The following is a 17,931-nucleotide window of genomic DNA, read 5'->3' as shown; positions in this document are numbered from 1 at the left end:
CAAAGAATAAAATATATTTCTATTATAATGTAAAATAGCAGTGGTGAAATATATCACGTAAAATACCTAATACTAATGCTATTGCTGTTTTTCTTCTGAGTAATGGCAATGCTGGGACCATAGCGTAAAATAGAATTTCAGATAGCAGATTTCACACCACAGCTTTAAAACGGTGTGCATCAGGATAAGGTTGATGCTAAAATTTGACAGTATTATTAATTCATGTGTCTACTATTTAGATTATTCCAGAATCTTCCAAAAGCTAGATTATTTCTCAGTAATGCATAATTTTGTAATTTTAGCAAATGGTTATTTTTGAGTTAGCTTATTTTGATAAACTTATTATTTGTTCATTCATGATCTTCTGAATTTACAGATTCACTGAAGATTCTTTTATCTTTATTATGGGGAATTAATTGATACCTGATTGTGTCTTGCTTTCATATCAGATGTTCAAAAAAGTTAAACCAGGAAGAAATAGCATAGTCTTTCAATTAAACTTTATTTGTCTATAATGATAATTTTATATAAAGAAGTTCACCTTTACTGGGTTAATCATTTGATGGGCATTATCTCACTTAATCTTTTCAGTAACCCCATGGGGAGGCTGGTAGTTAGTTGTCCTAACCCACATTTTATAGAGCTTAGGAAAGGTGAGCTTAGCTAAAATCTGTGAGCCAGGGCTCAACCAGATTCTCTTGCTCCAGAGCTATCTGTTTATAACTTCAGCAGTGTACTTCTTCCTGAAGTAGGCAAGAGATAGGTACACGTGTGGCTAATACTCTTTAAGAGACTTCTGTGGCGTACTGAGACATTGCTAGTAGGTCTTGGTATTTGAACTGAGGAATTAGAAGATGAACTCAGCTCAGAGAGAGATTTTTGCCTTCCCCACCCCTCATTTTGAATAGGACTTACAGAAGAACCTCTTTAAATTTTGTTTAGTTTTGAGAGTTAGGACAAATTATATCTGTTATCATAGAAATAGGTTTCATGAGAAAAATACATTTTAGCTCTTTGGGTTCATCGCTAACTCTTTGAGCAAGATAATCTTAGGTGTAAAAGTGGCAAGGAAGGGTAAAATCGCTAGGTTCTAAAACTATAGCAGGGCACATTTAGGCGTAGGTACCAAGGTCTTCATAAGTAATCATTTAGATAGATAGATAGATAGATAGATAGATAGATAGATAGATAGATAGATAGTCAGTCAGTCAAGGGATTAGGAAACTCTTTCTGAAAATACTCAGAATAATTTTCTTAAAGTTAGCAATTATAAAGAATAGCTATCATTTAAACAGTTTTCACGTATTATCTTCTTAATTCTTACAGTAACCTAATGATTATTAATTACCTAACTATGATTATAGGCAGTATCCAGATGATAAAACTGAAGTCTAGGGTAGTTAGGCAGTTTGCTGGAGGTTTTTGGCTAATGAAATGTAAAGCCAGGATTTGAACTCGTTTGAACTAGTTCAAGAGCCCACACTCTAAACCACTTGGCTGTATAGCAGTGCTTTCCAGTAGAACTCTCTGTGATGATGCAAATGTTTGATGACTGTGTATTGCACTACAGTAGCCACTAGCCAGATTTGGCTACTGGGCACTTGAAATGTGGCTAGTACAACTAAGAAACATTTAAATAGCTTGTCCGTGTGGCCAGTGGCTACTGTACTTGGACAGAACAACTTTACAAGATCTTTCAGATTCTGTAGAAGTGGAGATAGAAGACCTTTAGTATTACCTCATCTAACTTCTTGCTTTAATGATAAGGAAACTGTAAACCAGATGCTTAACAATCTGCTTAGAGTAACAGTTAAAGAAGGGACTAGATTATAACCCAGGAGTTTATAATTTTCAGAAACCGCTCTTCCCATTCTGTACTTTTGTTGGTATCTGCAAATTTACATTTCTGCTGCCATTGTTAATCTTAGATTGTAAGATTATCTTTGAAAAAAATTCTTATCTTTCCCGAAGTACATGTCTAATTAACGCTTTCCTTTTTTTCTCAGGTTATAGAAACACTGTCACGACTTTCTCGCACACCTATAGCGTTGGCCACAGGAATCAGGTAAGCTTGATTCAAGTGTTCATTTGCTCAATGAATGTAATGATTATTTACTGAATGGTTACTATTTGTAAAAGACTTTGCATACAGGGACCATATCTCATTCATGCACATACAGTGCATGGTATTTCAGTGCCTACTACACATTTGAAATCAATTGAGCAAGTAAGAACTTATTTATAGAGTTGAATAAGATACATTGGCTAAACATCATTGTCAGTTCACTACTGACTGTTACCGGTAGGGTTCTTTGTTTTCTTAATTTCCTCCAACATTTCATTTCATTACATACGATTCATCAAAACAAACACAAATGCTCAAGTAAATACATACTTAAAAGATGTTGTAGTACATTTATTTCCTATAGTCCATAACCATAACTCACAACTTTTAGGAATTCAAAAAGTAAATCAGACAAATATAAAATAATATGTGTACAAGGATATGTGTTGAGGATTGGTACTAAGTGAAAAAGTTGGAAATAGGTTAAATTAATTGTGCCATCTCTGTGCAATGGAGTATTATGCAGTCAGTAAGCATGGAAATAAATGTAGATGTGTATATCATGTTGGACTTTTTCTGTTTACTACATTCTCAAGTTATATCAGTCAGAAAATCGTATTTTTAGTAACATTAATGATAGTTTCAGTAGCTACACAGCTAGGCCCCATAGAAATGGAATGGATCTCATTTTTTACCTTGTTTTCTCAGAGGTCCATTCCTTAGTCTCCAGCCTTTATGGGGCTCTGTGATGCTGTCTCTCTCCCTCTGTTGCTTCTATTATTCTGTGTCCAACTCACATTCAGGTTTTAAGAAGAGGATATAAGCACATTTTACAGGACTGATCAGCAGTAACTAGGCAGCCCCTTCCCTGGATTCAAAGCCTAATGACCTCAGGGAGGATACCCTGCGTACCCTTTTTTGGAAATGGGCTGTGACTTTGGCAGCTTCCTACAGAAGTAATCTCTAGGTTGGGTACATGTTCAACACCTTGCAGTTTGCTCTACATGATTCATCTTTCCATCTTAATATTTATTTTATGTCATTATATGTAAACAGATTTTGAAATAAATAGCCTGATTCTATTTTGATGTATTTATGCATATTTGATTCTGAAAGCATATATATTAGAAGGTTTTTCTTTCCTTCTTAATTATTCTTATCTATATTTTCAAATTTTCTGCAGTGAACTTCATATAAGAGCATAATCAAATGTGCCGGAATTTATTTAAAAAAAAAGTATTTTGAAACTTTAGCATTTCTCACATTTTAATTTACTTGAAAAATGTAGCTTCTTTAAATGTCTTAAGTATTCAATTAATCCATAAGGCAGTGTGAAAATCTGCTTTTCAGTATATTAAATGTAGTTATCACTTAGTGCTCATTTATTATTTTGTTGGATCCTCTTATTTTTGTGAAATATGACATGTTGGCTGCATGTAAAGAAAGTAAAACTTTTGGCATGATAGTATAATTATGCCTGTGTTAGACATGCACTCGGGCATTATGTGGGTGTTATGAAAAAAGTTCATAGTACAGTAGGCAAAAAAAAGAAAGTCAATGACTAGGAATTAGGGGATAAATGAAAGTGCTTTTCTTTTAATAGGGGACAAAGAAAACATCCTACTCTTCCTAAGGTCTGGGTTTCCTCCTTTGTCCAATAAATGAAAATAAAATACACAACATAAATATCTTGTCCAAGTAGAGAAGTCTGCGAGAATCAATCATATATTGAGAGCATGATATGTTGGTCTTCTAATAATTTTTCTCTATATTTGGTGAGCTGAGTCACGTGAAGATGACTGTTACCAAACTATCTGTCAGTCAGATCAGATTCCATAGGTGAAAAGAGATGGTGCTGAACACAGGGGCACTTGGGCGGCTGCCTGTTCTCTGAACTGGGGAGCTGCAGTGGCCACATTGTGGTGAGCCTGCAGGTAAGTGGTGTGTGGCACATCAGATGGGCACCTTAGCATGGCCACAGCTGCTCACGTGACTGCGATGACCACGGTAATTGCTCCAGATAATTTGGGGTAACAGGTGTCACAGCCTCCCTGGGGGATTCCCTGGGCAGCCACGGGACAGGCACTTTGGGAGACCCCCAGGATGTTGTGTTACACATGGTGACTGACCTGACCACTTTGGTGGCAGCTGAGCTCATGCATTTAGTGAGAAGTAAATGCCTAGCCTAGCTGTTGATAATTTCACCCTTTTCTCCCTTCTCCCTCTCTCCTAGGCCCTTCCCAACAGAAGAAAGTGTTAATGATGAAGACATTTACAAAGGCCTTCCTGATTTAATAGAGTATGTTGGGCATCTTCAGCAAAATTAAAGCACTGCCAGTTTTTGCATTCTTGGTGGATTTTAACGATGGATGTTAAAATAGCTTTCAGAAGTGGAAAAGTGGCTTAATGATTAAGACGTGTAAGAATTCACCTCAAACTAGTGATGGAAAGCTTCACGAGAGAACGTACTTTATAGTTCCTATGGCATGCCCGACACCGTGCCAGTCCTTAAGACAAGTAAAGAAAACAGACTGCAATGAATTCGAATTTGGAAGTTTCTCAAAGGCGTACTAGAGGTGGTGGGTAAAACTGGGGTGGACAATTAAGGAACAAGGACAAAGAAACAGGATCTACTAGAATTGTAGGGCAGATAGTGCGTGCTTTGTCTGTTCAAGGAAGGGCGAGATTAGTGTGGGCTGGAGTTATTTAGGGAGTTTCATTAGATGGTGTTTGTTCTGCACAGAGAATCCTTTTGGGTTTTATTATTTAATAGTCAGGAAAGGCAAAGGCCTTTGCACCTGATTATCTTCTGCTGATTGAGTGACTTGTGCAGATTACAAATAAATATAAGACATGATCCCCACCCCTCAAGGAATTAATGACAAAGACCAGGCTTGTTTGCAAAGAATTATAATAAGAAATATATTATGCTCCAGGAGGGATTCAGGTTCTGTGGAAATTCATCCATTCATCCATCCTAATACACTAGCACTCCAACCTTGTTCTTGCTGTAGGACCTTTGCACTTGCTCCTTCTGCCCTTATTGCTGACCTGTCACCTTTCCCATTTTTGCTCGGATGTCTCTCCAGAGAGAGGCCTTCCTGACGACTGCATCTGAAATTGCTGTGGGCCCTTTACTTAGCTATGTGGTTTTAAGGCAATCACTACTGCCTGAGACCATCTTTGTTTGCTTCATTTGTTGTCCACATCCTCGTTCGAAGGTCAACTTGGTGAGATCAGGGACTTAACCTTGTTCTTGGCTGTCGTCCTAGAACTTTACACAGCATCTGGTGAATAGTAGGTCCTCGATAAATATTTGTGTTCTGAATGACTAAGCAGAATTGCATTAAGCGTCTACTGTTTCAGCATTATGCTTCAGGCCCGAGCTGTTTAGTTGTATAAAAAAGAGCTTATTGAGAGCCCATAACCATGTTACATGCATTGTTTTGTGGTATACACACACGATGAGGTTCCTAGTATCCCAATTTATGAAGGAGAAAACTGAATTGTGGAAAGCTAAGAAACTTGTTGACGGTCATAGCTAGTAAATTTTAGTCTTTGGATTTGAACCCAAACAGTTCTTACTCCAGAGCTTAGGCTCTTCCTCATGGCAGTGACCCCAGGAAGCACCTTGAATTGCCCATCTGGGAACTTCCTGTAGAAGAGCAGAGGACAGTGCTGACAGGAGACTCTGGGATGGCTGCTGAGCTGCTCTTCCCAGAATAGGTTTCACTTGCATGGGCCTTGAAGTCTTATATTTTAAATGTGAATTAAGGATAGTTTCTTATCTCTTGTTAACACCTCTAAGAACTCACGGATCTTGAGCAAGATTGATGCTGATCATCTCATTGAATTGGCTACAGTCTTCATAAAGTGACTGTAAGGTTACTGGTATTATAACCAAATCCTCTGAAATGTTAGGAAGATTATATTATTTCTAGAGCTATTATGATGTTCTTTTTTGAGCCCTGCCAATTGTTGCTTACAGCTACTAATTTTCCTAGCTTTTCCCCATCTTTTTGTGTGGATGTTAGGATAAACCCTGTGAGGGTGCATCCCTAGCTAAGTTTGGAGAAACCTGGGCTCCTGATCCAGCTGCTCTGAGATAGCAGCTCATGTTCTGTGAGATGCAGCCTGCTTCAACTTTCCATCTGGTGGTAGAAGGTCTAAATATGGTTATTCCTGCAGGTGCTTGCTTTTGAGTTTGCTATGACACCTTGATATTCAGTCTTAGCTTTGTTAAGATCTCTATGGCTCATATCCTTAACTCTGACTTTTGGGGGTGAGTCACCCCAAGGGAAGCCCCTGGAACAAACACTGCAGTGGGAATCGTTCTCTTCTCACATGGAGAGAAACAGACACAGGCTGGAATGGAGGTGTGAGGTGGCTAGGAAGCACAGTGTCTTTGCTTTTTCTACCTTGATGATCAGGGTGTCACTCTCGCCCATATATAAATGGCCTGGACATGGGAGAAGTAACATAGATTATTGTTGAATTGTTGACCACTGGAAGAATCACAGGTGTCCTTTCCCACTCCCCCCAGCTTCATTTTATACAGGTCAGGAATTATTGACCAAACTGTTAGCAGGAAAAGCTCCCTTAGTATGGGATTGAATGTGAAAAACCCCAAACCATTCTAGCCCAATCTTGAGAGTGTGTGTGGGTGCATTTGCATGCACACACATGCATGTGTGTCACTCCTACGATTCTTTAAAAATTGTTCTCCAGTTTTATTGAGAAATAATTGAACTACATCCTTGTGTAAGTTTAAGGAGTACAATATATAGTTTTATTTACATATATCATGAAATGATTGCCACAGTAGGGTCAGCTAACACCTATCAACTTACATAGACACAATTGAAAGAAAAAAGGTAAAAAAAAATTGTCCTTGTGATGAGGACTCTTAAGGTTTACTCTCCTAACAACTTTTCTGTATACCATGCAGCAGTGTTAGCTGTAGTCATCATGTTGAACATTCCATCCCTAGTACTTATTTACCTTATTGCTGGAACTTTATACCTTTTAATCACTTTCCTCCAATTATCCCTCACCCCCGCTTCCACTTCTGATCCCCACCAAGTCTGATCTCCTCTCTTTTTCTATGACAGGTTTTTTTTTTTTTTTTTTGGTTTGTTTTTGTTTTTGTTTTGGATTCCACACAGGAGTGAGATCACACAGTGTGTGGCTTTCTCTGTCTTACTTATTTCATTCAGCATAATTCCCTCATGGTCCATCCATGTTACTTTAAATGGTAGAATTTCCTCAATTTTTATGCTGAATATTACAGTGTGTGTATGTATATATGTGTGTGTATACATATATATACAGATTTATATATATACTTATATATGTGTGTATATGTATATATATATATGTGGATGATATATATATATACATATACATATATATACAAATTTATGTATATACATAGACATATATATGTGTGTGTATATATATGTACACACACACACACACACACACACACCCCACAACTTCCTAATCCATTCATCAATCAGTGGACACTTAGATTGTTCCCATATCTTAGTTATTCTAAATAATGCTGCACATGAAGGTGCAGATACCATTATGAGCTAGTGTTTTTGTTTCCTTTGGATATATCCCAGAAGTGGAATTGCTGGATCATATTGTATTTCTATTTTTAATTTTTTGAAGAACTTCCATACTGTTTTCCGCAGTGACTGCACCAATTTACAGTCCCCCCAACAGGGCATGAGGGTTTCTTTTATGCATATCCATGCCAGCATTTATCTCTTGTCTTTTGGTGATGGCCATTCTAACAGGCATGAGGTGGTATCACGTTGTGGTTTTAAGTTGCATTTTCTTAATGTCTAGTGATGTTGAGCATCTTTTCATGTACCTGTTGGCCCTTCATATATCTTCTTTGGAGAAATGTCTAGTCCTATCCTTTGCCTATTTTTTAATTGGGTTATTTTGTTGTTCTTGAGTTGTATGGGTTGCTTATCAGATAGATGGTTTGTAAATATTTTTGTCCTACTCCATAGGCTGTCATTTCACTTTGTTGATGGTTTCTTTTGCTGTGCAGAAGCTTTCTAGTTTGATGCAGTCCCACTTGTTTATTTTTAGATCTTGTTGCTTGTGCTTTAGGTGTCCTATCTCCTACAATTCTTAAAGAAAAATCCGTGTGTATTCATATAGTATGTGCCTCTACCCTCACTGGAAATAGTCAAAAGCAACACTTAAGCAAGATGAGGTATTTTTTTGGGGGGGGCGCGGGAGGTGGTCAAAGGCAGCAGAGCTGGGATTAGGAGTAACAGAGAAATGTATTTCACAGCCTATCTTCTTGTTGAACAGGTCCTCTTTGATGCAGAGCCTCTTCCTTCATTTCCTAGCTCCCTCATAGATTCCTCAAACCTTCCTATCCTTTGCATTATAGAAAGTGTTCAGACCGGTTGAACTCTCCCCTGTTATCTGTGACTTGCCATCTGCCCAGTTTTACAAAGTAGGAAGCTAAGTGGCATCCTCCACTCCTTTCCCCCCTCTCTCTAATTCTGACTGGTCGCCAAGTCTGGTTGACTGCACCTGATGCAGTCTCTTTCTCTCTCTCCGCATTTGCCTTTACTCACTCTAGTTATGGCTCTCGCTATCTCTTACCCACAGGGTTTCATTTTGGGGCTTAGTGTCTTCTTGCTCCCTCCACTCTACTGCCGTATAGAGCCTCCTCTTGTACCTCCTCTTGTATCCCAAATGCCCAGGTAAGGCTGAGGTTACAGGGTGTATTGCCTTTCTCAGGTTGGTTTTAGCTCGTCCCTCTGGGGGTCACATTCACTTACCTGAATGAGATGCCACTCATGATGTTGCCAGGCTCTTCATAGCTTTTGCCTTTGCACGTGTTGGTGTCCTTTTCTGGAATGTCCTTCTCCTCACTGAGTATGTGTCACCTCTGAGGGCAGAAACTGTGTCAGCCTAGTGTACAACCATATCTCCTGGAACATGGTAGTATTTATTTAGCAAATACCTATTAAATAAATAAATACATTCAAGATCCAGTTCAGATGTAATATCTGTTGTGAAGCCTTCCCGGACTTCTTTAGTCAGAGTTAGTCTTTCCCTTACTCCTACATTCTGCATTCATCTGCTCTGTTGTACTTCTAGAATTATGTGTTCACATGCTGTTACCTACACTAGACTATGGGAGAGTCCTCAGATCTTCTTGATCTATGCATTCTTAGCACTGAAGAGTCTGGACCTCAGTAGGTTCTTAGAAAATGTCTGTGGAGTGAATGGTTGGGTAGACTGCTAACTCTAGAACAAATTTTTCTGAGAGCAGGCTTCTCTGACATATTTGTTACTACCAGGTAAGTCTCCCTTAAGGCGCCTTTCTTTCTTCTGAATGTTTGAAACAGTTCATTCCTATCAAATGCTTCCAAATAATCCTTCATGACAACATAGACAACCTTGTGATTGAACCTATTTTGAAAAATGCTCCCAAGTCGTAGAGTGACATTTACAGTTACAGTGTTCTTATTTTTGTACATATAAATTTTATACTGTTCTATCTGCACAGGCCCAAGATAGGTGCTAAGGGCTGGCAGTATTGAAGGAGTTGATTTTTTTTTTTTTTTTTCAGAGAAAGGTTAATGCTTCTTTCTAACATGTCTAAATGTATTAATCTCAATTCTTTGGGATTATTAGTGAATAGAAGCTATATATAGAAGTCTTGAACTGAAAGGAAAAACTTAAGGAGTAGTAATAAAACATGTGATAGGTGCAACCAGCTATTTCTACTTTGAGTGAATGGGTTTACAATATCATATGAAGGATTTAGGAAAGATACATCAGTCAGTTACTGTGTAAGTGCCATGGAAGCTTTAAAAATTGGGATGTTTTTCATCTATCAGGAGATCAGCTGATTTCAAATGCCTTGTGGCCTTGGAACCATTTTTTTACATAGAAAACAGGCAAATAAAACAGATAATAGTAGGATCTGGATGACTCAGGGACCTGTACATACTCTCTGAGTAGACTGGATGGAGCGTGGTTGGAAAACCACTGCATTAGATACTGGCAATAATAACCCTGCAGAAACTGATGCTTTTCTTCTTATTTTTTTTTTAAGTTTACTTATTTTGGAAGGGGGAAGAGAACAAGTGGGAGAGGGGTAGAGAGAGAGAATCCCAAGCAGGCTCTGCGCTGACAGTGCAAGCCCAACGCGGGGCTTGATCTCAAGAACTGTGAGATCGTGACCTGAGCCGAAATCAAGAGTTAGTTGCTTAACCGACTGAACCACCTAGGCGTTCTGAAACTGATGCTTTTAAAAGACTATTTATAAACTATGAGATTGTCCCCAGCACCCCCGTGTTCCCCATGTTGTACCCCTTAATATATATGATCAACCTCAGGCCTTGAAATAGGAAAAATGTGGGCCATATGATAATGAAAACATTTAGAATGTAAGACTAAGTTTTAAATCTGGATCTGCCATGGACAAGCTGTGTTTCCACGGGCAAGTTAAATAACCCTCAGTTCTCTCAGCTTCCTTATCCCTATAAGGGATCAAATAGTAATGCCTGATAGCACAGGTAGTGAATACTGGGCTTGGGCCAGCTACATGAAGTCGTGTGTGCAGAGTGATCATTTATGTGCTTGTACATGGTAAATACCCAGTGAATGTTAGCTGTCACTGCCATCCTGGGTGGATTCTGTTGTTTGGCATTGTTCTCATTAGGAGGGAAAGAGCCGTAATGTAAAGCCTTTTGACTCTTCCCATGAATTATGTTTTATTTCCTCTTTGGGTTTTCTACTAGGCTCTATGTAGCTGTTGCATTTACTGCATAAGAGAAAATGACCTGAGTATCCTACCCTTTGTTGTAGTGAAACCCATGTGGAAGATGAAGAAGGTCTCTACGACTGTGTTTATGGGGAAGACGAAGGTGGAGAAGTCTATGAGGACTTAATGAAGGCAGAGGAAGCACATCAAGCCGTAGGATCTCACTTGCCTTATTGTTAAAGTTACTTTGAGTATCTTATTAGGAAAGTGATTCCTTGCAAGACTAATTAATATAATTATTTGTGTAACTTCTGCTAGAATAGGCTTTTGTTTTCTTTTTACCTTTGCTAGCTTTTAACTACATAATCATGATTTATTGCATTTGGAGACACATACACCCAGCATTTTATAGTTCACAACAACCAGAGGGAATCTCTGGTCTAGTCCTTGAATTCTACTTGTCAGGAAGGAAAGTTTGAGAGAGAAATGCCACCCAGCTAAATAGTGCCAGAGTGGCAGTAGAACATAATTTCAGGGAATTGTGAAAGGATTCTTCTTATCATGAAAGGAAATCTTCTCTTACAAAGCAGTTTAATCTTCTTTAAATTTGATGTAGCATAAAATATATGTTAAAGAATATTTCTTCATATTTGTTCAGGGGTTGATAAGAGGTATTTTTTACTTTTGTTTCATTATAGGTTTCCTAGTATTTTTACTGTTTTATAAATTTAGTTTCAGATATTGTCATAGTCAGTATGCACGCACAGAGGTTAATCTGCCACAAAAATATCTAAAACATTCAGAAAGAATTACTCTGAATTATTTTCTCACCTATAATTTGAAACAAAAAAAATGGTCAGTCGTGTAGGCTTTTATTAATCTTTAAAAAATTTTTTTTAATGTTTATTTATTTTTGAGAGAGAGAGAGACAGAGCATGAACAGGGGAGGAGCAGAGAGAGAGGGAGACACAGAGTCCAAAGCAGGTTCCAGGCTCTGAGCTGTCAGCACAGAGCCTGATGTGGGGCTCAAACCCACGAACCACGAGATCATGACCTGAGCCGAAGTCGGACGCTTAACTGACTGAGCCACCGAGGCACCCCATTATTAATCTTTTTTTTATACAAAACCCTTTCCTCATCAGCTAGGTGGTAGTATGGGATTTTTTAGTGCTGTGATGAATTTCCTCAGCTCTCTTTGTAGTCTTGGCTTTCATAAAAGGCTGGTGGGTTGTCCAGTGCCCCAGATAGGGAGAGTAGCTTCTGTGGGATGGAAACAAGTTACCTGGCCTGTATTTGGTAGTGAATGAGCTTTAACCCACTGTGTGAGCTGACAGGCTGCCTGTGGCAGTATTTTGACTATTTTTAGGTGACAGGGTATCATCTGTATCTCCTAATATAATTATCATCTGCTCGGGGTACCAGCAAAGTCTTGAGTGTGTCTCCCAAGGACAGTCTTCATTCAGCTGACAGTGCTGGGTGGTTTCTATGGGGCAGGGTTCACAGCAGTGATAATTTAAATGCATGGGGCCCTTCTTGTGTACTTCTCAGGGTGGTATAGGTGCTCTACCAGGATAGCTCATTTACAGCTCCTTGGGGTTGGATCTGTAGTTCTCACTGTTGTGTGGAGGAGAAGACTGAGACATGGAGAAAATAGGTAACTTATTCACAAGAACCAGCGAATTACAGAAAAACTGGTACTTGAGCCCAGTTCTACCTGAGGCCCACACCTTCCATCTTAATATTATGCTCTGCTACCTCCAGTCTTAACACCTAGTGGAAGAGCCAAACACGAGAATGTTAATTCTTCACAAAAAGTATTTTAAGATTTTTATTTATCAAATGTCCTTTTGATATTTTGCAAGTATTTCTACAGCACTTGTAAAGTACGCTGTACGTTAAGAATACTACATGACACCATGGGTGATGTTTCCAGAATGAATAACATTTATAATGAAAGAGATTTTTTTCAGTATAAAGAGGGTGTATCCTCAGAAGTTTATTTTTAATTATTTAAACCTTTTTCATTTACATTGTTCAAAATTTTAAGAACAGATACTTCTTAAATGCCATAAATAGATCTTTTGGTTGTGTTTTATTAAAATGGAAAGCTTAAGAAAATCAGTAGTTTTGAGTTCTTTCTATGTACTACCAGAGAGATTAATTAATACATGTGTTTGATTAAATCATTTTTTTGATAACTCTAATTGCAGAAATGTCCAGAAAATGACATACGAAGTTGCTGCCTAGCAGAAATTAAGCAGACAGAAGAAAAATACACAGAAACGTTGGAGTCAATAGAAAAAGTAAGTTATCAGGTATTATTTTTGATGTCCAAATAGTGCATTTTATAGTTAATATATGAGACTCAGTGTGTCTTCTGTATGCTTTCTAATTTTCAGTAAAACAAGCAGACTTACTTATTCCACAACTAGTTACTGATTTCTTAGTATCTGAATGGCACTGTGCTAGGCACTGAGTATATAGCAATAGACACAACAAAACTCTTGTTCTCATGACACTTTCTGTCTCATAGGAGGGTTTATAATTTAAGCAAGTAAGTGGGCCAGGCGGTGATAAATTCTCTGAAGAAAAACCAGTCAGGGAAAGAGGACAGAGAGTGATGTGGGTGGGCTGGTGGTAGTTTATGTAAAACAGTAATGGAAGGCCTCTTTAGTAAGATCACATTTTAGCAGACAGCTGAGGAAATTGAGGGAGCAAGCCATGCCAACATCCCAGAGATGACGGTTCCTGGGAGAAAGGCCCTCAGATGAGACAGTGTTCTGTGTTTCAAGGAGTAGCAGTAGTCCAGGTGTCTGAAGCAGCGTGAGTGAAGAGAGGCAGGGAGAGCAAAGAGCTGGTGAGCTACCGCATCGTGTTGGGGGGCACAGAGAACACCTCGCTCAAAGCTGGAGTGTGTGAGTAGAAGTGACATGATCTAATGTAAGTTTCTTCACAGTGTATTCTGACTTTTTGGGAGAAAAGTTAGAAGGATATTGCAATAATCAGATTGACAGAACATGGCAGTATTTGTAGAGCTGGTAGGGAATGGTCATATTCTGAATACATTTTGAAAGTAGAGCTGAGTGGATTAGATGATAAATCAGGTGAAGGATATATGGGAAAGGGAGCAATCAAGAACGCTAGGCTTATAGCATGAATAGTTGTTGTGTGAGTAGTAAAGATGGTTACTGAGCTGAGGAGGACAGGTCTGGGAATCACGAGTCTGTTGGGACATTCTACATTTGCAATATCTATTAGCTTCCAAGGGGCTGTGTTGAGGAGGGAGTTAGATGCATGAGGCTGGCATTAAGGGGAGAGGTTGACAAATAGATGGGGCCATTATCATTACACAATGGCTTATAAGGTCAGTGGTACTGGATGAATTCACCTAGGGAATGAATGTTGATGAAGGAGAGATTTGAGGCCACCTCTGGCAAGTTCTACATTTAGAGGTTAAGAAAATGAGAATAAGGAGATAGTTCTAGATGTTTAGGAAAAGAGTTGAAGGTTTTGCAGAGTTGTTTAGGAGAGAGGGGGAATAAATGGACTAGGGAAATGTAGGATTATGCATTATCACAGGCTCAATTGAAAATTAGACTATTGATCTAGTTCATATTTAACTTCTTAGGTACAGGCACAACATATATGGCAAGCTAGATTTAACAAGGGTTTTTGTTTTTCCAGAAAAGCATGCTGGAAGAAGAAAGGGTAAGGGAAGTGATTCTCATGATGGTTTATGGAGTGTAAACTTGGTGGGGAGGAAGTGAGGACATGAGAGAGATAGAATGATCAGTGGATTGGCAGACCCGGTGGGGTTAAAGAATTCTTTAAAGGAATGAGCTATAAAGGTAGGAGGTCGTGATCAGAGAGTTGATTACTTAAAATTAATGTTATAGAGCCTATGTAGTTGTTGATAATGAGAAGGTCTTGGAATATGACCTCCAGAGTAGAGAGCCGAGCTAGGATGGAGCACAAGATCACCGGCAGTTAAGGATCTAAAAGGCCAGACTATCGGAAGGATGATCTGCACAGATACTGAGATTGTCAAGAACAGACATGGGAGTCATAATGGAAAGAGATATGGTAGGCCAGGAACTAACATTCTCAAGGAATGAAGGGTAAGATCAAGGCATTTGAGAGTATTTTGTATCAGTCCTGTATCTCCAAAATATTGCCTTTTTTTTTTTTTTTTTGCCAATTCAGCCAACAGTGTTCTTTTTTTTATTATTACTTTCAGGAGTATTCATGGCCTAAACCTTTTATTTTATACTTTAAATGAATTAACTTACGTTTATGTCTTTATATGTCTGTTTAAGTATAAAATCTTTAAGATAGAGAAAATAGTTTCTGCTTTTTTCTTGGTATTCATTATATGGATAAACAATAGACTTTCAATAAATATTGATCATTTGTTAATGAAAAACTATTATATAGATTAGGATAAATTGTGCTTAATTATTATTTCTCTGTCCTATCCTTGTAGTATTTCATGGCACCGCTAAAAAGATTTCTGACAGCAGCAGAATTTGATTCAGTATTCATCAACATTCCTGTAAGTAAAAATAGACTAGCTAAAATTGTGGTATATTACTGTAAAATCTCAATCATCTTATTGGGTTCTAGATTCCTACTTTAATATTCTCCTGTATTCTTTTTTTTTTTTTTTCAATATATGAAATTTATTGTCAAATTGGTTTCCATACAACACCCAGTGCTCATCCCAAAAGGTACCCTCCTCAATACCCATCACCCACCCTCCCCTCCCTCCCACCCCCCATCAACCCTCAGTTTGTTCTCAGTTTTTAACAGTCTCTTATGCTTTGGCTCTCTCCCACTCTAACCTCTTTTTTTTTTTTTTTTTTTCTTCCCCTCCTCCATGGGTTTCTGTTAAGTTTCTCAGGATCCACATAAGAGTGAAAACATATGGTATCTGTCTTTCTCTGTATGGCTTATTTCACTTAGCATCACACTCTCTAGTTCCATCCACGTTGCTACAAAGGGCCATATTTCGTTCTTTCCCATTGCCATGTAGTACTCCATTGTGTATATAAACCACAATTTCTTTATCCATTCATCAGTTGATGGACATTTAGGCTCTTTCCATAATTTGGCTATTGTTGAGAGTGCTGCTATAAACATTGGGGTACAAGTGCCCCTATGCATCAGTACTCCTGTATCCCTTGGGTAAATTCCTAGCAGTGCTATTGCTGGGTCATAGGGTAGGTCTATTTTTCATTTTCTGAGGAACCTCCACACTGCTTTCCAGAGCGGCTGCACCAATTTGCATTCCCACCAACAGTGCAAGAGGGTTCCAGTTTCTCCACATCCTCGCCAGCATCTACAGTCTCCTGATTTGTTCATTTTGGCCACTCTGACTGGCGTGAGGTGATCTCGGAGTGTGGTTTTGATTTGTATTTTCCTGATGAGGAGCGACGTTGAGCATCTTTTCTTGTGCCTGTTGGCCATCCAGATGTCTTCTTTAGAGAAGTGTCTATTCATGTTTTCTGCCCATTTCTTCACTGGGTTATTTGTTTTTTGGGTGTGGAGTTTGGTGAGCTCTTTATAGATTTTGGATACTAGCCCTTTGTCCGATATGTCATTTGCAAATATCTTTTCCCATTCCGTTGGTTGTCTTTTAGTTTTGTTGGTTGTTTCCTTTGCTGTGCAGAAGCTTTTTATCTTCATAAGGTCCCAGTAATTCATTTTTGCTTTTAATTCCCTTGCCTTTGGGGATGTGTCGAGTAAGAGATTGCTACGGCTGAGGTCAGAGAGGTCTTTTCCTGCTTTCTCCTCTAGGGTTTTGATGGTTTCCTGTCTCACATTCAGGACCTTTATCCATTTTGAGTTTATTTTTGTGAATGGTGTGAGAAAGTGGTCTAGTTTCAACCTTCTGCAGTTGCTGTCCAGTTCTCCCAGCACCATTTGTTAAAGAGACTGTCTTTTTTCCATTGGATGTTCTTTCCTGCTTTGTCAAAGATGAGTTGGCCATACGTTTTGGGTCTAGTTCTGGGGTTTCTATTCTATTCCATTGGTCTATGTGTCTGTTTTTGTGGCAATACCATGCTGTCTTGATGATTACAGCTTTGTAGTAGAGGCTAAAGTCTGGGATTGTGATGCCTCCTGCTTTGGTCTTCTTCTTCAAAATTACTTTGGCTATTCGGGGCCTTTTGTGGTTCCATATGAATTTTAGGATTGCTTGTTCTAGTTTCGAGAAGAATGCTGGTGCAGTTTTGATTGGGATTGCATTGAATGTGTAGATAGCTTTGGGTAGTATTGACATTTTGACAATATTTATTCTTCCAATCCATGAGCAGGGAATGTCTTTCCATTTCTTTATATCTTCTTCAATTACCTTCATAAGCTTTCTATAGTTTTCAGCATACAGATCTTTTACATCTTTGGTTAGATTTATTCCTAGGTATTTTATGCTTCTTGGTGCAATTGTGAATGGGATCAGTTTCTTTATTTGTCTTTCTGTTGCTTCATTGTTAGTGTATAAGAATGCAACTGATTTCTGTACATTGATTTTGTACCCTGCAACTTTGCTGAATTCATGTATCAGTTCTAGCAGACTTTTGGTGGAGTCTGTCGGATTTTCCATGTATAATATCATGTCATCTGCAAAAAGCGAAAGCTTGACTTCATCTTTGCCAATTTTGATGCCTTTGATTTCCTTTTGTTGTCTGATTGCTGATGCTAGAACTTCCAACACTATATTAAACAACAGCGGTGAGAGTGGGCATCCCTGTCGTGTTCCTGATCTCAGGGAAAAAGCTCTCAGTTTTTCCCCATTGAGGATGATGGTAGCTGTGGGCTTTTCATAAATGGCTTTGATGCTGTGTAAGTATGTTCCTTCTATCCTGACTTTCTCAAGGGTTTTTATTAAGAAAGGGTGCTGGATTTTGTCAGAGGCCTTTTCTGCATCTATTGACAGGATCATATGGTTCTTATCTTTTCTTTTATTAATGTGATGTATCACGTTGGTTGATTTGCGAATGTTGAACCAGCCCTGCATCCCAGGAATGAATCCCACTTGATCATGGTGAATAATTCTTTTTATATGCTGTTGAATTCGATTTGCTAGTATCTTATTGAGAATTTTTGCATCCATATT

At 38.5% G+C, this 17,931-nt stretch overlaps 1 protein-coding gene across 3 annotated transcripts in view; it reads left to right on the top strand.

Annotated features, from left to right (window-relative positions):
- VAV3 (vav guanine nucleotide exchange factor 3) overlaps positions 1 to 17,931 on the top strand; it is a 356,891-nt gene that overhangs the window by 157,493 nt on the left and 181,467 nt on the right. For all 3 annotated transcript variants that reach the window (XM_007090051.2, XM_042998088.1, XM_042998089.1), the window contains 5 exons: positions 2,007 to 2,065; positions 4,299 to 4,364; positions 10,922 to 11,030; positions 13,028 to 13,120; positions 15,301 to 15,369. In XM_007090051.2, coding sequence (XP_007090113.1) covers positions 2,007 to 2,065; positions 4,299 to 4,364; positions 10,922 to 11,030; positions 13,028 to 13,120; positions 15,301 to 15,369 — 396 coding nt within the window. The remainder of the gene's footprint in view (positions 1 to 2,006; positions 2,066 to 4,298; positions 4,365 to 10,921; positions 11,031 to 13,027; positions 13,121 to 15,300; positions 15,370 to 17,931) is intronic.

Source organism: Panthera tigris, chromosome C1 (genome assembly GCF_018350195.1).
Source record: "Panthera tigris isolate Pti1 chromosome C1, P.tigris_Pti1_mat1.1, whole genome shotgun sequence".
NCBI lineage: Eukaryota > Metazoa > Chordata > Mammalia > Carnivora > Felidae > Panthera > Panthera tigris.
The sequence above is the reverse complement of the archived record's forward strand: the minus strand, read 5'-3'. Positions and strand labels throughout refer to the sequence as shown.